General features: G+C 55.0%; 6 protein-coding genes across 6 annotated transcripts; 4 read left to right on the top strand and 2 right to left on the bottom strand.

The window, feature by feature from the left end:
- Positions 1–375: 375 nt before the first annotated feature.
- CMQ_982 (cell division control protein 14) lies at positions 376–1,258 on the top strand (the record flags this gene model as incomplete). Its single annotated transcript, XM_014318061.1, has 2 exons — positions 376–792; positions 851–1,258. 2 exons carry the CDS (start codon positions 376–378, stop codon positions 1,256–1,258), a joined length of 825 nt encoding a protein of 274 aa, XP_014173536.1.
- Positions 1,259–1,610: 352 nt separating this feature from the next.
- Positions 1,611–3,293, bottom strand: CMQ_691 (uncharacterized protein; the record flags this gene model as incomplete). The annotated part of the gene is made up of 1 exon (XM_014317770.1): positions 1,611–3,293. The coding sequence occupies one exon, from the start codon at positions 3,291–3,293 to the stop codon at positions 1,611–1,613; it is 1,683 nt and encodes a 560-aa protein (XP_014173245.1).
- A 1,645-nt stretch (positions 3,294–4,938) lies between these two features.
- Positions 4,939–5,436, top strand: CMQ_1342 (uncharacterized protein; the record flags this gene model as incomplete). Its single annotated transcript, XM_014318421.1, has 1 exon — positions 4,939–5,436. One exon carries the CDS (start codon positions 4,939–4,941, stop codon positions 5,434–5,436), a length of 498 nt encoding a protein of 165 aa, XP_014173896.1.
- Positions 5,437–10,529: 5,093 nt separating this feature from the next.
- Positions 10,530–11,591, top strand: CMQ_597 (duf1711 domain containing protein; the record flags this gene model as incomplete). Its single annotated transcript, XM_014317676.1, has 2 exons — positions 10,530–11,005; positions 11,063–11,591. The coding sequence occupies 2 exons, from the start codon at positions 10,530–10,532 to the stop codon at positions 11,589–11,591; spliced, it is 1,005 nt and encodes a 334-aa protein (XP_014173151.1).
- Positions 11,592–13,164: 1,573 nt separating this feature from the next.
- CMQ_1210 (ran-binding protein) lies at positions 13,165–15,925 on the top strand (the record flags this gene model as incomplete). Its single annotated transcript, XM_014318289.1, has 9 exons — positions 13,165–13,561; positions 13,946–14,225; positions 14,292–14,515; positions 14,572–14,705; positions 14,775–14,815; positions 14,867–14,918; positions 14,974–15,127; positions 15,181–15,720; positions 15,774–15,925. The coding sequence occupies 9 exons, from the start codon at positions 13,165–13,167 to the stop codon at positions 15,923–15,925; spliced, it is 1,974 nt and encodes a 657-aa protein (XP_014173764.1).
- Positions 15,926–16,446: 521 nt separating this feature from the next.
- Positions 16,447–18,288, bottom strand: CMQ_1495 (mitochondrial outer membrane protein; the record flags this gene model as incomplete). The annotated part of the gene is made up of 6 exons (XM_014318574.1): positions 16,447–17,286; positions 17,356–17,666; positions 17,928–18,012; positions 18,072–18,116; positions 18,176–18,232; positions 18,286–18,288. 6 exons carry the CDS (start codon positions 18,286–18,288, stop codon positions 16,447–16,449), a joined length of 1,341 nt encoding a protein of 446 aa, XP_014174049.1.
- Positions 18,289–18,693: the final 405 nt, after the last annotated feature.

The raw sequence follows: 18,693 nt of genomic DNA, 5'->3' as shown, positions 1-18,693 counted from the left end.
TGAGCCCGCCTTGTTTTCTCGTCCACGCCAGTCTTTCTGGACGAGGTGGATATAGCTTATTTTCTTCCTCATTCCTCCTTTACGCCTCTGGCCTTGTATAATAGTAGTAGCCTGACGACTTTGCAATCCCATTCCTTTTGCTTGCAAGTCGACAAGCTTGTTCTTCCTATTTGTCTTTGTTGCTATGCTCTGCCGAGTGACCGCTTCTTTTCATCAACCTTTGGCTCCTGCTCTCTTTCAACGCCCGTGATCACCCCTCTCCCTTGCAGCTTTGGGACTGCAGAAAATCATATACCCAAACCCTCAGATACCCAGATACGCAAATACTCAATCAAACATTCAAACAGCCAGGCGATAAACCCCTCAGCTGTCGAAATGGAAGCACTGCTCTCTCTCGCCTTTGACAACCTGTCGTCCTACGATGGACCCAAGATCAAGAAGGGCCTGAAGCAGGTCGAGGGTCTCTTAGCACCCATTTGTCTGTCCGCATCGCGGTCCAAGAAGAGGCCGACCACCGAGGAGGAGCAGCAGCAGCAGCAACAGCAGCGACCACCCTACAAGACACTCGACGACCTCAACGACGACCCAGCCTTCTTCGAGTTCTTCAAGCTGCAGGAGGGCTTCGAGTGGAACATCGCCCAGCGGCTGCTGGACACGCTGGATCGACTGCTCTCGCGCGGCAGCGATGGTCAGAACGACATGCTGATCCTCAACACCTTGGATCTGACTCAAGGCATGCTTCTTCTGCACCCACCTAGCAAAGTGCTCTTCTCGCGGGAAAAGTACATGAATGTGCGTCTAGCTCTCATTTTCTCTCCTCCCCCGTTTCATCCCCCGCTAACCCCCTCAGCTCCTCCTCGATCTCCTCGAACCGGTCAACTGTCCGGCCATCCAATCGGCCACGCTCCTCACGCTCGTCGTCGCCCTCATCGACACGCCCCAGAACACCCGCGCCTTTGAGGCCCTCGACGGCCTGCTGACCGTCACATCCATCTTCAAGTCCCGGTCGACGTCGCGCGAGGTCAAGCTCAAGCTCGTCGAGTTTCTCTACTTTTACCTCATGCCTGAGACGCCCTCGATTCCCTTGGCCAATCCGCGCGACTCTGTTCCTGCACGCAAGCGACGCGGAAGTGCCGACGACGACTTTACGCGCACGACCGAAGAGAAGCAGGCTCTTCTGGGACGTCACTTGCACAACGTCGACGACCTGGTCCGCGACCTCACAGCACATACGCCGTTTGGAGGTGCCGTGTGCTAAACAGAACACGAACACCCTTCTGTCGTCCGCCAGAATGAATACCTCTTTCTTTTTTTCCCATTTCCTTTACTTCATAAGTCCCTTTCCCTGATTCCCCCTGTTTCGTGTCGATTTTGTAACAAGGCGTTTTGGTGAGGATAGTTCGGTTATGGCTTTCATTGCAGTCTTAGATTTTCTATGTGCATAACGCGGCGTTGATAATCTACATTGAGTTTCCCGACGTACAAACAGGGGTATTGTCAAGCCGTTCTTAAACATGACCGCTGTGTAATATAGTATCGCGATATTAAAGACTTTTATCCCCAAATCAAAATCAAGCAAAATCCAAAATAATGAGATTCTTTCTGTACTACTATGACAATGAATCTAGCAAACCAGACGGTATATACCGCGGCACGATGGGCGACTCGTCAGTCTGGGCAGCCGCCGCATCCGAGCTAGAGCTGGCGCCAAGAGCCTGCTGCTGCGATGGCGCTCTAGTATGTGTATAGGACGATGCTGGCGGTACTTCAGAGCCATCTAGTTCAAACTGTTCGCTTACCGCATGAAATGGCGGTCCAGCTGCTGCCGCACTGCCGCCGATTCTCTCAGGTCGCATCACGGCGGTCGAATCGATCTCGACTGGTGCCACGATATCGTATGGCGCCTGAGGAGTAACGGGTACGCCGTGGTCTGCGCCATGAGCTGCGTCGACTCTCGGAGGGAACATCTCCAAGCCGCCAGGGCCGTATAACGGCACAAGGTCGCCTTCACGATCCATGGCACCCGTAGGAACACCAGGTGGACCGCTTTCAGGAGCGCTGTTGTTACTTCCGGATGTAGTATTGCGACGGAGGTGCAGCGGCCGCCGCCAGGAACGAACGGGAGAGTCTGCCATCGCAGAGGACTGCGTTTGACTGTGAGGATTGCCACCAAGAAAGAAAGCCCCTCCGCCGCCCGGCTGTCCATCGCTGTTGGCCATCTGGTACGGGTCAAAGTCGCGCGGGTTCTCAGAGCGGCTGCCAGCTGACGACTGTCGATGTCGTTGGCGAAGGCACACCCACGTACCGCCGCCAATGATGGCAGCGGCGCCAATAATGACGCCCACGGCAATACCTACCTTGACACCGGAGGACAGCCCACTGCTGTTGCTTTTAGTCACCGCAATTGCCGTCTCTTGCGCGCAGAATAGCTGGCTGGTCACAACAGTGCAAGCATAGCCCAAGGCGCAACAGCCAATGCCAAGAGCAGTCGGACAGGTGATCTGGCTGGTGCCACAGCTGCTGGTAGACGTGGCCGAGGTGAGGCTTATGCTTTTTGTGCTTTTACTGCTCCCACCAGTGCTAGAACTAGTACTAGTAGTCCACATGCATTGACTGCTGCTGGCGCAGGTCTGTCCATAGCTGCAGCAGCCGTTGCCGAGGCTACTGGCACAAGCGAACATGCTGGTCTGGGGGCAGCGGCGGGCACAGCAAGCGGAATAGACAGAGATAGTGGTAGATGTAGCAAGAGCAATTGCAGTGGCCGAAGAACCAGAGGAGGAGCCTGTCGTGGGGGCACGTAGGGTAATGGTTGTGGTAGCATTGCACTCGTACTGAGAGGCGCTGCAAGAGGACCCGCAAACCGATCCGATGTCACAGCAGGCAGGTCCGAGACTAGTGGGATCGATGAAGCAGTACTTGCTATTCTGACAGCAGAGAGAGGAGTTGATATCAAGACCTAGAGCGAGCAGACGAGCGAGTAAATGGTTAGCTGAGCAGCAGCACGTCAGATCGGGGACCTCACATGAGTGGAAATTGGAAGCGCAGCCGCCACCGTCACGACGTAAAAGTGCTTTCGCCGGCTCGAACCCGTAGGCCGGGCTGAGACCGGGGAAGTCCGCGTGGAGGGGGATGGCCGGCGGTGGTAGCAGGTTGGCGGCACCAGCGTCACCCAGCTGCAGTATGGCATCGTTTCTTCCGGGAAGCTCAGCCAGTACAAGAGAGACCACTGAGGCGAGAAAGACCAGAGGTGCAAGCGACGGTTGGCGCTGCCGTCGAATAGAAGCCGTAGTCATGCTAGCGTATGGCCACATGGCAGTCGACAAGGCCAAAATGCTATGAGGTTGGAAGAGTCCAAAGAGAAGAGAGGCAGAGGAAGATGAAAAAGAAGAACAAAGAAGCGTAAGCGACTCGACGAGAGAAGGAAGAAAAGTGTCAGAGGCGGTACCACACGGTAGCTCGGCTGCAGGATCGTTGGGTGAAAGGTCGTCAAGTCTGCGTGAGAGCTGCACCACTTTGGCCGGCGTCTGCTTCGCTCTCGCGATCCGGAAATGGAAGTCTGTACTCCGTAAATGGAACAAAGACAGGGGGGGGGTAGGGGGGTAGTGTTCTAAGCAGTAGTAACACAAGCACAAAAACAAGCAAGGTGCAGACACAAAGGCTTCTGCTATGGCCCCTTTGGGGGGGCGAACGACGCAAGGCAGGTGCGATGCGGCTGCCTTCCTGCCACATGAAGGAAAAGGCCTCTCGGTCGCGGCAGACCATTTTGCAACAGTCAGATTACGACTACGAGTAAGCTTGCCCTTGGCAGTGAAAGAACTTCCCGTTTTCCCTCCTCCGGCACGATTGGTTGCATCGGGCCTCAACCCGCATAAGGGCTGCAAAAAAAACATGACAGCCATGGCGAGACGGCCATCAGCCGCAGACCAAAAGTGCATATGCGGACTGCAAAGTGCTACCAGTAATACTCGGCACTTGCGCAGATACCCAGCAGACAATAGTAACAATGTGCAGAGCCAATCTTGCTTTACAAAAATTGCCCAGCCAATCGCCAGCCATACTCACCACCAAGTACCACTTCCTCTGGCGCAACTCCGACCTTTGAACAAAAGGTTCCAAGCCGTTTTGAACAATATAGACCGCCTTTCTTTCATTCCGGAGCTCTTAATTGAAATTGCAATTTCTCGCGACCAGACGGCTGTGGGCCTTGAGCTCTCAATTGCAAGCGGCTGCCGCATATGAGTAAGAAGCAACCTTCGATGCCACTCGAGGTAGCTTCTTCGCTGCAGAGCAAGCTTCATCATCCCGGCTCATGGTGCTTGAGTATGTCTTTGATATTCCACGACCATTTTTGTTGACTGCTCAAGATTAAACCTCGAGGCCATGCATCCAAAAAACGAAACAGAGGGTTTCCTATCTAGGTCTAAACGGCCCTTCTAGAAATGACAATGTCTGTACCATCAATGCGACAGGGAAAGACCCAAGGCTACTCATGGTTGACGCCATCTACAGATTAGTCGCCAGACGGCAGGAACTTGAAATTACAATGAGCTTGAGATGGCATAAAGCATGTTTCCTGCCCGTCGTGCCTTCCCCTTCTATCTCCTCCGATTAGATAAAGAAGGTACCACCATGAGCACGACTTATAGGGAAGGAACGTGTGAACATCTAAGAGAAGATATATTCTCGTTGACAAGTCGCCTGTCTTTCTGTTTTCTTCCTCTCCTCAAGCCGGCAACATCTCACCGCACTCTGCTTATTCAAGCTGCACTTCTGATCGAGACAAAGATCATGAATTCAACCGACTTTCACTTCACATTCCCCACTGTCTGGACGGCAGTTGGGGCTTTCTTAGCCGCTGGCTTCTTTCTCTCTCTGCTCTGGTATTGCCGCCCAGACATCTTCCCCGAACCCTCTTTCGACAGGGAACTCCACAAAACGATGAGGCAACTGAGGGAAGCTTGGGACAATGGCTGGAGGACTATGACAGCGGCGATCCCTCCCGCGGGGGTTGCTGCCGAGCCACCCTGGGATATCCGAGGCTTGATGAATGAGCTGCGGCTGTTGGAGGCTGCTCTTCAGGAGGGCCGAGGGGCAACTCTTGGCTCGACGACTGAGTTGCAGCTGCTGGTGGCTGCTCTTCAGGAGAATGGAGGGGCAACTCTTGGTTCGATGGATGGATTGCAACTGCTGGCGAACGCTCTTCTGGAGAGTCGAGAGGCAACTTTTGGCTTGATGAACGAGGTGCGGGACCTGGCGGCCAAAGTTCAGGAGCCTACCGAGGAGATTCACGAACTAATCATTCGTTCTAACACCCGGCGCCCAGTGAAGTTGCTCATCAAGATCCAGAGAGACGACCGCCTCTCTCTTGTCAACTCGTTTGGCAGGACTCCTGCCGCAGCCCTGGCACGAGAAAGGATACAGGCAATATCCAGTTAATTCCGGGAATTTAACTGATGACACCCCACCGTCCAGGGGGTGGCGGCTTCGGCCGTCCCCAGCGATCAGCTCGCACCTTACCGTGGTGCTGGGGTTTAGTAGCCTTTAAAAAGGCGAAGCTAAGACGAGCTTGATACTTCACTGTGTATGCAGAATTACGTGTCAAACAACTGTTCAGATGGAACTGGGGCATTGATGTGTTTGGTCGATTGTTTGTCAATTACCACGATGGGTACTATGAGATTGGTTGTCGGTTTACATGACTATACATGCTGAGATTTCCTGATCTGCATCAAGCCACTCTCCTTTCAGTTCTAGAGGCTCTTCGTAATCCTTGGACCACATGCAACGTATAGTCCCAGGACCGTACAATGCGAAATTGAAACGTCGAAACTCGGAGTGCGATGGCCTTGTCATGGTGTCCCATGTCCAATCTGTTGGTGATCGTATGCCCCCCAGTAGCTTATACGTCACAAGTTTGACGATCCATACTTTCTTATGCCCGTGACAACTGATTGTGGTGCTGCAATCTGTCAGGCACAGGCGGCAAGACGTTACGGAGTCCTGACAGGCCGCAAAATACTCTGGTGCTGAGCTGTTCCGAGACAGTTCGGTGACAGCGAAAGCTCAGGGAATTCAAGTCGTTGCTTGTCCCAATGTGTTCGCAAGCTCTTGGGCCATATTTATTGAAGGACAAGCGCAACAGTTTCGAGCTCCCCTCTGGCTGGCTGAGGGACCGAGTTGTACGCAGCATAAGCTGGTCATCTACAATGCGGGCCTGCCACTCGCCGTGCATCTTTTTTAACTAGGATAGCGCGGTAGTCGTGTGATTTCGAAGAAAGTTTATGCACAGGCACGCCATGTGCGGCACCATAAAAGTGTCGATTCATAACCACACGGGCGTAATGGTATGGAAGCGAATAAAACTCGTCGAAGTAACACCCATTTGCGTATCGGTAAAAGGAGTCGTGTTCAAGAAAAAAGTCCTCAATTTGACCATACCTCATAAAACAGCGGTACCAAGATGCCTTCACCGATGAAGTAGGATGCATAGATGGCAGTAAAAGTACTGGGGATAATCCCTCTCCAAGGCTAGCAAGAGGGTCTCTTTTTCGTTTACGCTCATCATTCTGAAGCTGGCCAGAGAAAGAGACGACCGAAGGTAGCGAGAACACGTCTGAAAAAAGGTGCGGCAGGTGAGGGCGAAGCAAACGGCTGAAGCTCGGTTGAGGTGCTCCACGACTAGAAGCAGGACCTCCGGCGGTAGGTCGCCGAGGCAGCCTAGCTGTGGCGTCCTCTGGAGCCAAAAGGGAACTGTTTTAAAGTGCTGAGAGCAGAAGTGCCACAGCGACGAGATGAGGGTACCCATATTTGGAGGGATTCATTTAGAGAGAGTCTGCTTTTGTGGACTCGTGTTGCGGGAGACTATCATGAACAATCCGCAGAAGATGAGTTGATAGAGAGGAAGTGAGGTCCGATTATGTTTATCAGTGGGCTGAGTGTTCGTTTTTCTGCCTTTCAGAAAGCCCAATAGGCATGACAGTAGTAGGCTTGCTTATATAAGTGGCGGTTGTGGGCTGCTTAGATGTTGGTTCATCAAGTGTGTCTTATTTGTCACTATTATCTCGTGAGAAAGCTATCATTAGAATGAACGTTACAACTTACACAGTCAACGATAGCAACAAACTCAATCAAGTCAAGTGTAGAGAGCCCCCCGACCCTTCGAGTCAGAATTGGTTATCTGCCACTCTGCAAAACGCTCGAGTGATGAGAACGTTGAACTGATTGAGGGATATTACACAAATAATTCTCATCTTAGCCTATCACTTTCCAACTGCCGTCAGCCAGGCTTCACCCCCTGCTCTTCGCAGTACCGGGATGCCTCCTTGGCAACTTATCCTACGTACCTCCCCTGTGCATTCTCCTCTATTAGAGAGGGGGATTTTAAGACGCATTGACGTGTGAAGGGAAAAGAAGCTCAACAAACAAAGTCATGTTCGCCATGATGGATTAAAAGCAGAGGTTTTGAGATGCCCGATAAGCAGACAGCAAATGCTTTTTCAAACTCGAGTGTGACGACAACCTGATAGTGCTCGCAGATAAACTCCCCGACTCTCATTGAGTAGTCATCGGGGCAGTAACCGACAAGGTGCCCGTGTTCGACCTTCTGGGCCCCATCAATGATCTTGAAGCCGCTGAGTCGGGGTTGCACTCCTGCTTTGTGGGATCAGCACCTTGCTCGTCTGCTGTTTGGTCCAGACCGCAGAAAACATACTGCAAACGCCTTTGCAATGCTACGATGTCGGGTCCGAAGGCTGTAATTTTCGGACAAGCATGCTCAGCAACTCTCAAGATTGGTAGAATATTTCATAAGACTCTGGAAAGGTAGGAATTGCATTTCATACGTCATTGCTTGCTATGGTCTTAGAGTTGGTGAGCACCCTTTATCTCATACTTTCCATGATGCTTAATTCGTCAATAACGGGCTCATTGTGCGTGTCCGCTCGGCTGCCGTGGTATATGCAATGGAAGACGGTTCGGATGACGACTCCTACGACTCCGCTGACAGCTCCTATGTCGCCAAGGCCCGTCGCCGCCGAAATCATCGATCCGGTCGGCCATCAGTGGGATAAAGCACGTTGGCGACATGACTACATATCTCACATCCCCCAGGCATCGTGCCATTACCGTACAGAGCTCTCGAAGCTATCTTTGGTATGCATTGGGACAACGTGCTGACCTTTGGGGGTCTTGGGCCGGGGATATAGGCTGCAGTAGATTCCGTTCTCTATTACTTCCTGAACAGAAGCGAGGCAATTAATACTGTTATGAGAATGGTAAGCAGGCAGTCCTTCTCGATGCCTTGTACGATGGCTATCAGAGGACCGCTTTACGCTGCACAGGCCAGCTCCCATCCTTGAATAGGCGTCATACGACAGAATCTGCAAGAAGTGGTCGATGACACAAAAAGCAGTCATCTTTGGGAAAGCATGGAGGTTGTAACTGACGGAAATATCCCCCAAGTCGGCCCAAAACGGCTAATGTGCTTTGAAATGGCAGTGCATTCGGTACAGTATACATTCTTTACTCGATGACGGGGTTTCAAGGCGCTGATTCAGTTCACAAAAATCTTGAGCAGTCGACAGGAAGTCAGAGCACAGCCTTTCTCCGGTCTGACTGGCAGAATTGTCAGAGCAGCGCCCAACGGCAAAAGAACCCGGCTGCTATTATTTCAATATTCCTGACGCTATCGGTTGTCGCTGAATAAACCCGCTCTAAGGAGGGGCTAATAGGTGCTCGATCGTATGAGTTATCTCGGTTTTACGGAGTGAAGAGCTTCCTGCCCAAAGAGCAGAATAGACAGATCGGCCGGAACAGCAAGCTGCTGTGTTGCATCGTATATTCTCGCCGTCAGGCGTTCCTTTTGTGTGCCGATGTTTTTTCCGGCCAGCTGACAGCTTAACCTAGCGCGCGATAGGAGGTGATGAAAGAGCGAAGCCGATTTGGCTGCCCTGCTATTTTATCTTTCCCTGTCGCTCAGCGTGGGCTCATTCGGGATTGGTGTTATTTTCTGTGTAGAAGCGGCTGCTTCTTTTTTCTGTGGTTGCAAGAGGCACTGTGTGGATAAGGGATATTTGGCCTCACCCCCGTATTTCTTTTTCTACTCGCGTTGCTTGCTGGTGGCCGAATTTCCGTATCTTTCTCGTAGATCGTCTCAGTCTTAGAACAGCATGGGCTATTGTGTCTAGCCCGACTCGGTCTACGAAGGCAACAGATTCCACAAGCCAGCCGTAGGATGACGACGGCCGCCTGGAGGTACTCGTATGACTACGGGCTTCACAACGCAGATGACGAGTGTCGGAAAGCGACGCCTCTGTCTGCCAACTTGCAAGATAGCCCAGATGCCGAGTAGGACCGGCCGAGGTGTGTGTCCCAATCTGGTTAATCAAAACGTGACCTGTCTTGGATCGGCTGCAATTTGGGAGACAGGATCACAGCATACCATCGACGAAAGCGTGCGCAGTGTGTAGGGATAGGCGCACTGTATACCCCTGGGCGGCGAGATGAGCGCTACGCCACGTCGGGACACGGCTGGAGCGACGCCATTGACCATCATTGGCTGCCGGGCGCGGTACGTACTCATTTTGCGGCATGTGGTGCCTGAGGCAACAAGACGCACGGGCCCGATGAATTAAATAAACTAGCAAAAGAATGGGGAAAAGGCCAAACACCACACAACACACAGTCTGCAAGCCAACTCCCCTTCCGGCTCGCTTGACCCACGACTTGTGAAGGGGAACTTCATTCAGCATGAGCAAAATGGTCGCTCCCCAATCCTGCCTCCCTCCTTTTAGCTGTCACGCCCGGCCGCCTTTTTCTCGATGGGCCCCAAACCCAAAACCTTTTTGCCCAGGATGCCTTCCCACGCCACAATTAAACACACATCTGTCCCCCTTTTTCCATCACCATCACCACATTTCCTTTCCATGATTTCCCAGCGGCCATCATCACCACCATCGCCATCAGCACCGCTTTCGTCACCGCTATCCTCGCCCTCACTACCGCCACTGTCCTCTATCGGCTGCTTATGTGACCCTTGAAAATTTTCTTTTCGCACGCTTGACACCACGTATAATAATCCGACCGCCTTCTTTTCCTCCGCTCAGCTGCGAGGCCAGGCCTCCTCCGGTTTCGAGTCTCCCCCCCCCTTGCCTTTTTTAATAATTTCACTCTCAACCGAAAGTGACTGGGAATTCTGCCGGGTATTTCCCACACTGGGCTCTGTTCCATCGGCTTCGTCCAAACCACATAGCCGCAGCACCCGGAACTAAACGCGAGAGCAGCGCATTTAAAATCACCGCGAGAAGGCAAACCGAATTACTCGCTCTGTCATTTCCCCCTTTCCCGTCGGCTCAAGTTCGAGACTGTCCATTTTATTTTCTTTACCGCTCGACTTTTGCACACTGCGAATCTGCCAATCGCGACCGTCGACAGGCAAGACATTCGAACAGCCGGGGCAAGCCATTCGAGCTCACGAGACACTGCGTCGAAATCACTACACTCGCATCTCTCGCATCGACGCGCTGCAACATATGATGTCGACCGCTAGTAAAGACCGCCGCAAGTCCGACAAGAGCTCCATCATCACTCTGACGGTTCCTGGAAACAAGCTGCGCGCCATCTTTGGCGACAAGATGCTCGTGGACAGCGCGTCAGGCACGGCTACCGCCACACTATCCGGTGTCAAGGAAGAGGACTCATTCTCCGCCAAAGACTCGCCTGCCCCGTCTGGCAGCGCTTTGATCATAAACGACAACGCGTCAGAGTCCATGCCGAACACTCCCGGCGGCTCCTTTGGCCCCGACGGCCTGCTGGAGGGAACGCCTGGACCCTCTGCCGCCATGGCTCCGCCTGCAGGTGCCGACGGAACTGTCACCAAGAAGAAGGGCGTCAAGCGGTCTGCTGCTGCTGCGGGCGTTGACGCCAATGGCGACCCAGGCAGCGCAAATGGCGACGTCGCAACGCCCAAGGCACGCAGCAAGCCAGGCCCCAAGAAGAAGCAGAAGATGTACGGCGTCCACTTTTATTGTTTCCTCTCCTGTCTTCGGTGCTAACTCTTTCCCAGGGACGACAGCCTGCTTGACCCCGTCCGCGGCGGTGCTGGTGGCACGCACAAGCTCGGACCCAAGGCCAGCATGGGTGCTATCAATGCCGGCCTCCGCGCACTCGACCGCTCAGGCAAGCCGTGCCGCAAGTGGAGCAAGGGCGGCTTCCAGCTCAAGACCTTTACGGGTGTCGTCTGGGAGATCCCGCGCTGGACAGCACCATTGAGATCGACTGGCGACGATTCGTCTGCAGACGTCTCTACCACGGCTACGGCGTCAGCCGAAGGCAGCAACAAAGAGAATGCCAACGACAGCAGCAGCAGTGCCAAGGAGAACAAGGCGGGCACCCAGCATGGGATTAACGGCAAAGCAGCAAACGGCATGAACGGGGCCACAGATGCCACAGATGCCACAGATACAACCGACACCGGCTCCAAGGCGGATGCTGCTGACGGCGACATTGAGATGCAGAGCGTTCCCAGCGCGCGGCCGAGCCCACCGCCAGTGGCACAGGCAACAATTGCAGCCGTGGCTGTAGCGGTGGCATGAGCTGCCCTGCTGTCCCTTTTCTATCTCACTCCTTTCTCACCCTTTTGATTTCATTGTTATTATTGGATGTCTCTCGTCATGTTGAGGACGTGTATTCTAGGGCCGCGGGCCTCTACTTTCTGAGTGCTGACATACGTGTCGGTCTTTGTTTCGGCGTCATGATTTCTTTTTACGAGTATATCAGTTTTTCTAGACGGTCTGGCTCCTTCATTCTTACCTTTTGGCACGCCAGAGGATATGTGGTATCTATTGGGTCTTCAAAACCACGGCAGAGAGGGATGGGTGATGGGAGAAACGGAAGCGGAGTGCTTCCGCTTGTGTTGTTTTACGGTCTCAACAGTCAGGTCGAGTGTTGCTCTCTCGACCACACCTGGTGGCACGGTGCCTGGCAGAGGGAGGACGGGGAGGAGGGGACTTCTGGCGTTTGGCAGGCGTTTGCTGGGTCTTTCGAAAAGGACGAAAGCGATAACCAAAAAGACAAAAATGCATTTTCACGTTGTTTATCCAGAGGCAGATATGACCACAGTGAGCGTAAGAGGCTTCGGGCTTGGGAAGAACAGCGCCATGTAGTGGCCGCTGGCGGGAGTGCTCCCTGTTGCCCAGTGTGCGTGTTCATGGCTGGTGTCAGGTGTCGTACGGAGTATTTAGCGCAGATCCCACTGACGTGTAGCGCGCCACCGCCTGGGCCCGCCGGCCAGTAAGACGCATCGATACCTATGATACCCTGCAAGGCATACCCACAGGGAGTCCTGCTCTCTGTGGAGGGCGAGCGAGCGGGCGGGGGTGCTTGTTCGAGAGGTACAAGCGACGCCCGCCGGATTGCAGCGAGAGAGCAGGTACCTGCTAAACGAAGAAATGACGACGGCAACAGGTGGTGGCAGCAGCTCGAACGATGCCGTCAGCAACCTGTCCTATCAGCGATTATAGGCTGCTCCTCCTGAGACTCACCACCACATTCCATGCACCACACACACACTCACTCTCGCACTCGTCTCCTCTCTCGCGTGCTTTGCTCACCTCCGACCGACCCAGATCTCGGCCCCAAGCAGGTACTGCGCTTCTCTCCTCTTCTGGGCCTTTCTCCTCTGTCGCTTGTTCTCGTCCTCGTCTCGACCTTGGCTATTTCTGCTACCGACCAGGAACCAGTCTGGCTCGGTCAGTCTGTCTTGCCCTCATTCGAACCAGCCACCAACTGCTTGCTGCTACCTGCACGCCATCACCGAAAAGCCAGCCTAGCTTTCGATCTGTCCCCTCCCGCACAGACAAGCTAGAAGCAGAGGCAAGACGGCCCCGTTTTCGCTTTCGCCGCTTTATCGAGCGAAGCTCTCGCTCGATTGCTTATCTCCCCGTCCTGTTCGCAATCGCTCTCCTCGACTCACGACAGCCTTCCGTACGGACGACTGCGACCATCGCGCCATTCCAGCACTGGTCGGCCTGGGACTGTGCTGGATACTTGTCAGGGACCAGCTTTGGCTATTTGACGTCCCTCGACTTCGTTGCATAACGCCCACCGCTCCTTGAGCCGCTGCGTTCTCTTCCTGCGAATCTTCGCTTCCTGTCGCCCTCTTCCACCATGTCGGACCCGTACCAGATCCCGCCATCGGCCTTCCAGGACGACCCGACGTCGAACCTGTCGGGCTTCAACCTGCGGCGGTCCTCATATGCCTCTGTCGCGTCAGGTCCGGGCAGCTTTGCGCGGTCCGGTGCCAATTTTGCCCAGCTGTTGAATCCGACCAGCAGCGTGACCGTTGACGGATCCGACGGCAGCGGCAACGGTGCCAGCAACATCAACAGCTCCAGCAGCCTGCGGGGTCCATATGGAGCCGATACAGAGGGGCGTGGTTCCTTTGAGGCCTCGGGTGGCGGCCTGTACCAGATTCTGGGAACCCGCAACACGCAGCTGCCGTCGTTCTCGCATGCCTTTGAGCACCTGCTGTGCGCCCCGCCCTTTGAGACGTACACGACGGCAAGTGTTCCAAGAAACATTGGTTTCTTCACGCCGTCGTACCTGCGCGATTCCGTCTACGTCCAGCGACTGGAGAGCCAATACGAGGCCAAGCTGCAGGCCCAGCGGGAGAGCCAGCACCAGCAGCAGCACCAGCAGTACCAGCAGCAGCACCACCAACAGCAGCGACACCCGCAGTCGGCGGCCATAGCAGCAGCAACCGCCGCTGCCGGTGGCATCATCGGGGGCGCCGTCCTCACAGGGAGCAGCAGCGTGGTCGGCAGCGGCCTGGCAAGCCACGGTAGCGGCCAAAGCTTGTATGGCAGCAGTGTCGGAGGTGTTGCCGGCATCGGCAACAGCGGCGGTGGCAACAACAGCAGCAGCAAGCCTGGCCCACCATCGTACCGAGGTATGGCGTTCGACGTGGTGGAGAAGAGCCCAGGCACGGCCCTGTTGGACGACGACGAGGCGATGACGCCGCTGCCGTCGCGCTGGGACAAGAAGGACAAGCCGCAGTCGGGGCTGGAAGTGCTCTCGGGCGGTCTGGACGTCAAGTACATGGCCTCGTCGCTCAAGGGTACGGGCGACCGCGAGCAGGACCTCTGCTCCATCCGTGCCGACCACTACATGCCACCGCAGTGCGGCATATACTACTTTGAGGTGACCGTGCTGGGCAAGCACAAGGGAGAGTGAGTAGTGGCGGCTGTGTCTCTCGTTCTTGTAGTTGTGCAGTACTGACGCTGCTTACTTAAAAGGTCGACGGTTGGGATCGGCTTCTCGGACGCCTCGGCGTCGTTGACACGGCAGCCGGGATGGGAGCCAAAGTCATGGGGATACCACAGCGACGACGGAAACATATTTTATGCGAACAGCCAGGGGAAGTCGTATGGGCCACCATTTGGGCCTGGCGATGTCGTCGGCTGTGGCGTGAACTTCCGGACGGGGGCTGCCTTTTACACGAAAAACGGCGAAAATCAGGGTTGGTGGTACTCCTGCTTTTCTCCTCCTTGCTTCACTTGCTAAACAGTCCTGCAGGTGTGGCCTTTCCAGATATCAGGGGAAGCAATCTGAAGCTCTTCCCCACTGTCGGTCTGAAGAAGTCGGGCGAGCACATTCGCGTCAACTTTGGCCAGTCGCCTTTCACCTTTGATATCGACGGCATGATGAAGGTAAGTTGTCTTTGCTCACGGCGTATGCACCCTGGTTTTTTTCTCCACGCTGACTCTTCAATGCTGCAGGAGGAACGAAACCTCATCGATGCTCAGATAAGAAACACAGGGTAGGTCATGACGCCATGTATACGTATTTGCGCTGGGCTGACACTTTGTAGTACAAAGGGTCTTGCACCACATCTGGGCGAGACGGAGCTTATTCAACAATTGGTACGTCTTCTAGAACGAAGGACCGGCTTGGCCGGCAATTTGTTAACATGCCTAGGTTCTGCAATTCCTGCAACATGATGGCTACGTTGAAACAGCGCGAGCGTTTGCCGATGAAATCCGGGAGGAGAAGGCGTCTCTGAACTTGAATCCTGCCAACGTGGTGAAAGGAATCAGCATTACTGATGACGAGGATGCCAACAACCGTCAACGTCGGTTCCCTCCCTGACAAGCCAAAGCAAGCACCGAGCTGACAGCCAGATAGGAATCCGAAGAGCGATCTTGGAAGGTGACATTGACCGGGCTCTCAAGCTGACCAAGTTCTACTACCCCCATGTGCTCGAGGCCAATGAACAGGTGTACTTCCGGCTGCGATGCAGGAAGTTTGTGGAGATGATCCGCAAAGAGGCCGAGCTGAACCTGGTGGGCAGAAGCAGCAGCAGCAACGGCGGCATCAGCACTGCCAGCGCGGTCGTGAGCGGCAGCGGCAAGCAGAGCAACGGCCGTGGCCGCACAGACAGCCACCTTTCGCAGCAGGACATGGACATTGACGATATCGACATGGTCGAGGACGGCACAGACGGGCTGCCGCCGAGTCAGTCAGTAGTAGACGAGGCCATTGCGTATGGCCAGGCGCTGCAATCGGAATACATTAATGATGCGCGAAGCGAGATTCGCAGTGCTCTGGGCGAGATCTTTTCGCTGCTGGCCTACACCAACCCGCTCAAGGAAAAGGGGGTGGCACATCTCTTGGACCAGCGGGGACGCGTTGCTGTTGCCGAGGAGCTGAACTCGGCGATATTGCGTATGTATCACGTCTTGTGTGCTCTGGTCTTCTCTCGAAGCTAACGTCGTCAGAATCTCTCGGCAAGTCATCGCGTGCTGCTCTGGAGAACCTGTATGCCCAGACCAGCGTTCTGCTGGAAGACATCCGCCAAGACGGCGGGCCGGGATCGTTTGTCACCATCCAGGGAGTTGTCGACCGGATCCCGTCCTCATCCAACTACTGAGCGACTTTACTTTTGCATGGCCGTGCCGTTAGGCTGTCTCGTGGGTCTTTTCTCTGTTCTACATCGTTTCAAGGCTGCGGCGGGCGCATTTTTACATCCTATAGATCCAGGTAGGGCTGCGGTGTTTGGGCCGGTTTTTCTCGTCAGGGATCTCTCCTCCCTTTTTATCCTTTTTCACAGACGTCTCGGTCACATTGGCAAGGCCAATTGTGGCACGGCGTTGTCGTTGTCAAGTTTTTTCTAGCTCTGCTGCGGTCCATCCCGTTGTGTATCTCGTCTATGTTGGGCGTCTGCTCTTGGACTTTGTTTGCTCCGTAGTGGACAGGGCGCTGGGGCTTAGAACTCGATGTACAGACGAGGGCAGCAGAGGACTTGTGGTGTATAGTATTTGGTAGTCGTGAGCACGTTTCTCCGTATCGAATGGTAGCAATGTTGTTGACGAAGTGATATACTGCGAAACGGCCTTTTAGAGCGAGTATAGTACAATATGATACAGGGCCATGACACGTCCATCGACTGCATCACAGCTTGACCCAGGTTATGGAATCGGCCGTTGTTGTCACTGAAGACGGGACCGTGTTCTTCTGGCCAGCCGCCAGCTCTGGCCAGCAGCGCTCCAAGATGCGGACGCGATGTCGTACCAATGCTGGCAAAGCGCGCACAGCGTCTGGAAGCGTGCGGTCCTGCCAGCGGAAGCGAGCCGAGGCGTTGTTGTCGTCGTCCTCGAGCAGCAGATTTGTGTACGAGAACACGGCCGCGTCAAAGAGTGACGGCTCATGGCTGCCAAAGAAGAACGGGCCGGCCTGGTCTGTCTGGCCGTCTGTCTCATCCGGTCTCTCTGTGCCGTCCTCCAACAAGGTAGCCAAAGCCTGCAGTGCTGCCTGAGCCTCGCGGTAGATCTGCGCGGTCTCGTGGCCGGTTTGCTGGCCGCCAGAGCTGCCCTGGGCGCCCCAGACCTCAGCTGCGGCTGCCATGCGCAGCTGCCGTGCCAGTGCCGCACGAACCAGCGCAGACGTCGATGCTGGATGTGCGTACAGCCGGGCGGCTATGCTCTCACTGCGGCCACTGCTGCCACTCTTCTCGTGCAGATACACGGCATGCAGCCAGGCGCGGCGGATGCACGTGTCGAGGAGCGCCTGGTATGCGAGCGCGCGGGAGTCGTCCTGGCCGGAGGATGGAAGCCTGGCAGTCTCTTCGGCCATCCTCTTGGTGTAGGCTTGCAGCTCGTGGGCAGAGACAGGCCGGGCAGCTGTCTGGCCACGTCGGCGGGGGGGCTGGAGAAAGGGCAGGGCGCCGCTCGGAGATGCGTGGTTTGTCGACGGCTCCAGACGCACGGCGACTCCGGCAAGACGGAGGTAGGTCTAGAGGTCAGAATGAGAGAGAGAAAGGCAGAAAAGTAGAAGACAAAAGGCAAGGCAAAATCGACTCACCTGCCACTTCAAACAGGTAGGATTAAAACTAGGCCGTCCGCGGGCCGCATCAGAGGCACTGGAAAAGACAAAGAGCGTCGGAGGGGCGACAGCAGCCTCTTCCGGCTCATCGTCTGGAGCCTCGTCGGGAAGAGCATTGGCTGGATACGTCACGAGGGGGACGAGGTCAAAGAGGCGCTGCAGCGGGGCAGGGATCGGCGGAAAGATGGTGTACGAGGACGAGGCGCCCGCAGAGGCAGAGGCAGCGGTGGACGACATGGCGACACTGGGAGAGACTGCCGGTAGTTTCTGTACAGACGAGATGGGCGCCTCTAGACGGCGGATCTACAGTTAGAGAGCTTGAAATTCGGGATTTTTTATTTTTATTTTTATTTTTATTTTATTTTGGGTGGCCGCTATACGGAGCCGCTTTAGTGGGGTTCCGGGCCGCTGTGGACAATGGAAAGCGTCCTGCAGATGGATATGCCCTCGTACGCAACTCAGTCACGACGGGTCAGTCAGGTTGTCGGTAGCTAGAGAGAAGCAACCATATCAGCATGTAAGGGATCGTATGAGCAGAAGAAGAGACCAACCCTCCAGATGGAACAGGACGTTGGACCGGTAGTTCTTGAACATTTGAGCCACAAGCTCCACGTCCATGTTCTGAACATTAATATCCTGGGCCACATTGGTTAGTTCTGGGCCAGCGTTTCGCCCTGGTCGGAGAGGGAACCAACCTGAAGCGCCTTGTTCATCACCAAGACGGCCTCGTTCAGCTTTTCCTGCCGGGAGACGAGCACGTTAGCTTTGCTCGTTCTGTCTGACTTCCGAAACGGCCTACCACGTTGGTGATGATGCGGGACAGCAGCAGGTTCTGCTGGTGCTCGTGGGGGCTCTCCTGCGCACGGTCAGCGGTCTGCGGGTGGTCCTGCACGTTTCGTGACGACGTACCATTTGTGCGCGCGTGCCGGAGAGAGCAGTGCAGTCAGAAGGCGCGTAGAGTCTATTCGCTGGGGCTCGGATAAAGGCGGTGTTGCAGCTCCCCAAACGGAAGGCGGTCACGTCCGGCAGAATAGGCCTTTATCGTACACAGCCTGATCTTGGATGAGCTAGGCCGTCTGCCATACAGGGCGACATGCAGGATCGCGATACCGGCGAGAGTAACGTGATAAGAGGATTCAGGCGGTCTGGTCAGCTTCGGATACTGTCCGGACATGTGGACGTCTGGATTTAGCCGGTTCCAGGCCCTGGGACCCACCGTGCGGCAGACGATGAGGCAAGCCGGAGTCCCATGTCGATCGGAGGTTTTTGGGACAAAACGGTTAGGACGGCCAACTCTGCGCCGAACTCGGTGTGGAG

This window comes from Grosmannia clavigera (genome assembly GCF_000143105.1).
Source record: "Grosmannia clavigera kw1407 unplaced genomic scaffold GCSC_140, whole genome shotgun sequence".
NCBI classification, from domain to species: domain Eukaryota; kingdom Fungi; phylum Ascomycota; class Sordariomycetes; order Ophiostomatales; family Ophiostomataceae; genus Leptographium; species Leptographium clavigerum.
This window is presented reverse-complemented; position numbering and strand designations above follow the sequence as displayed.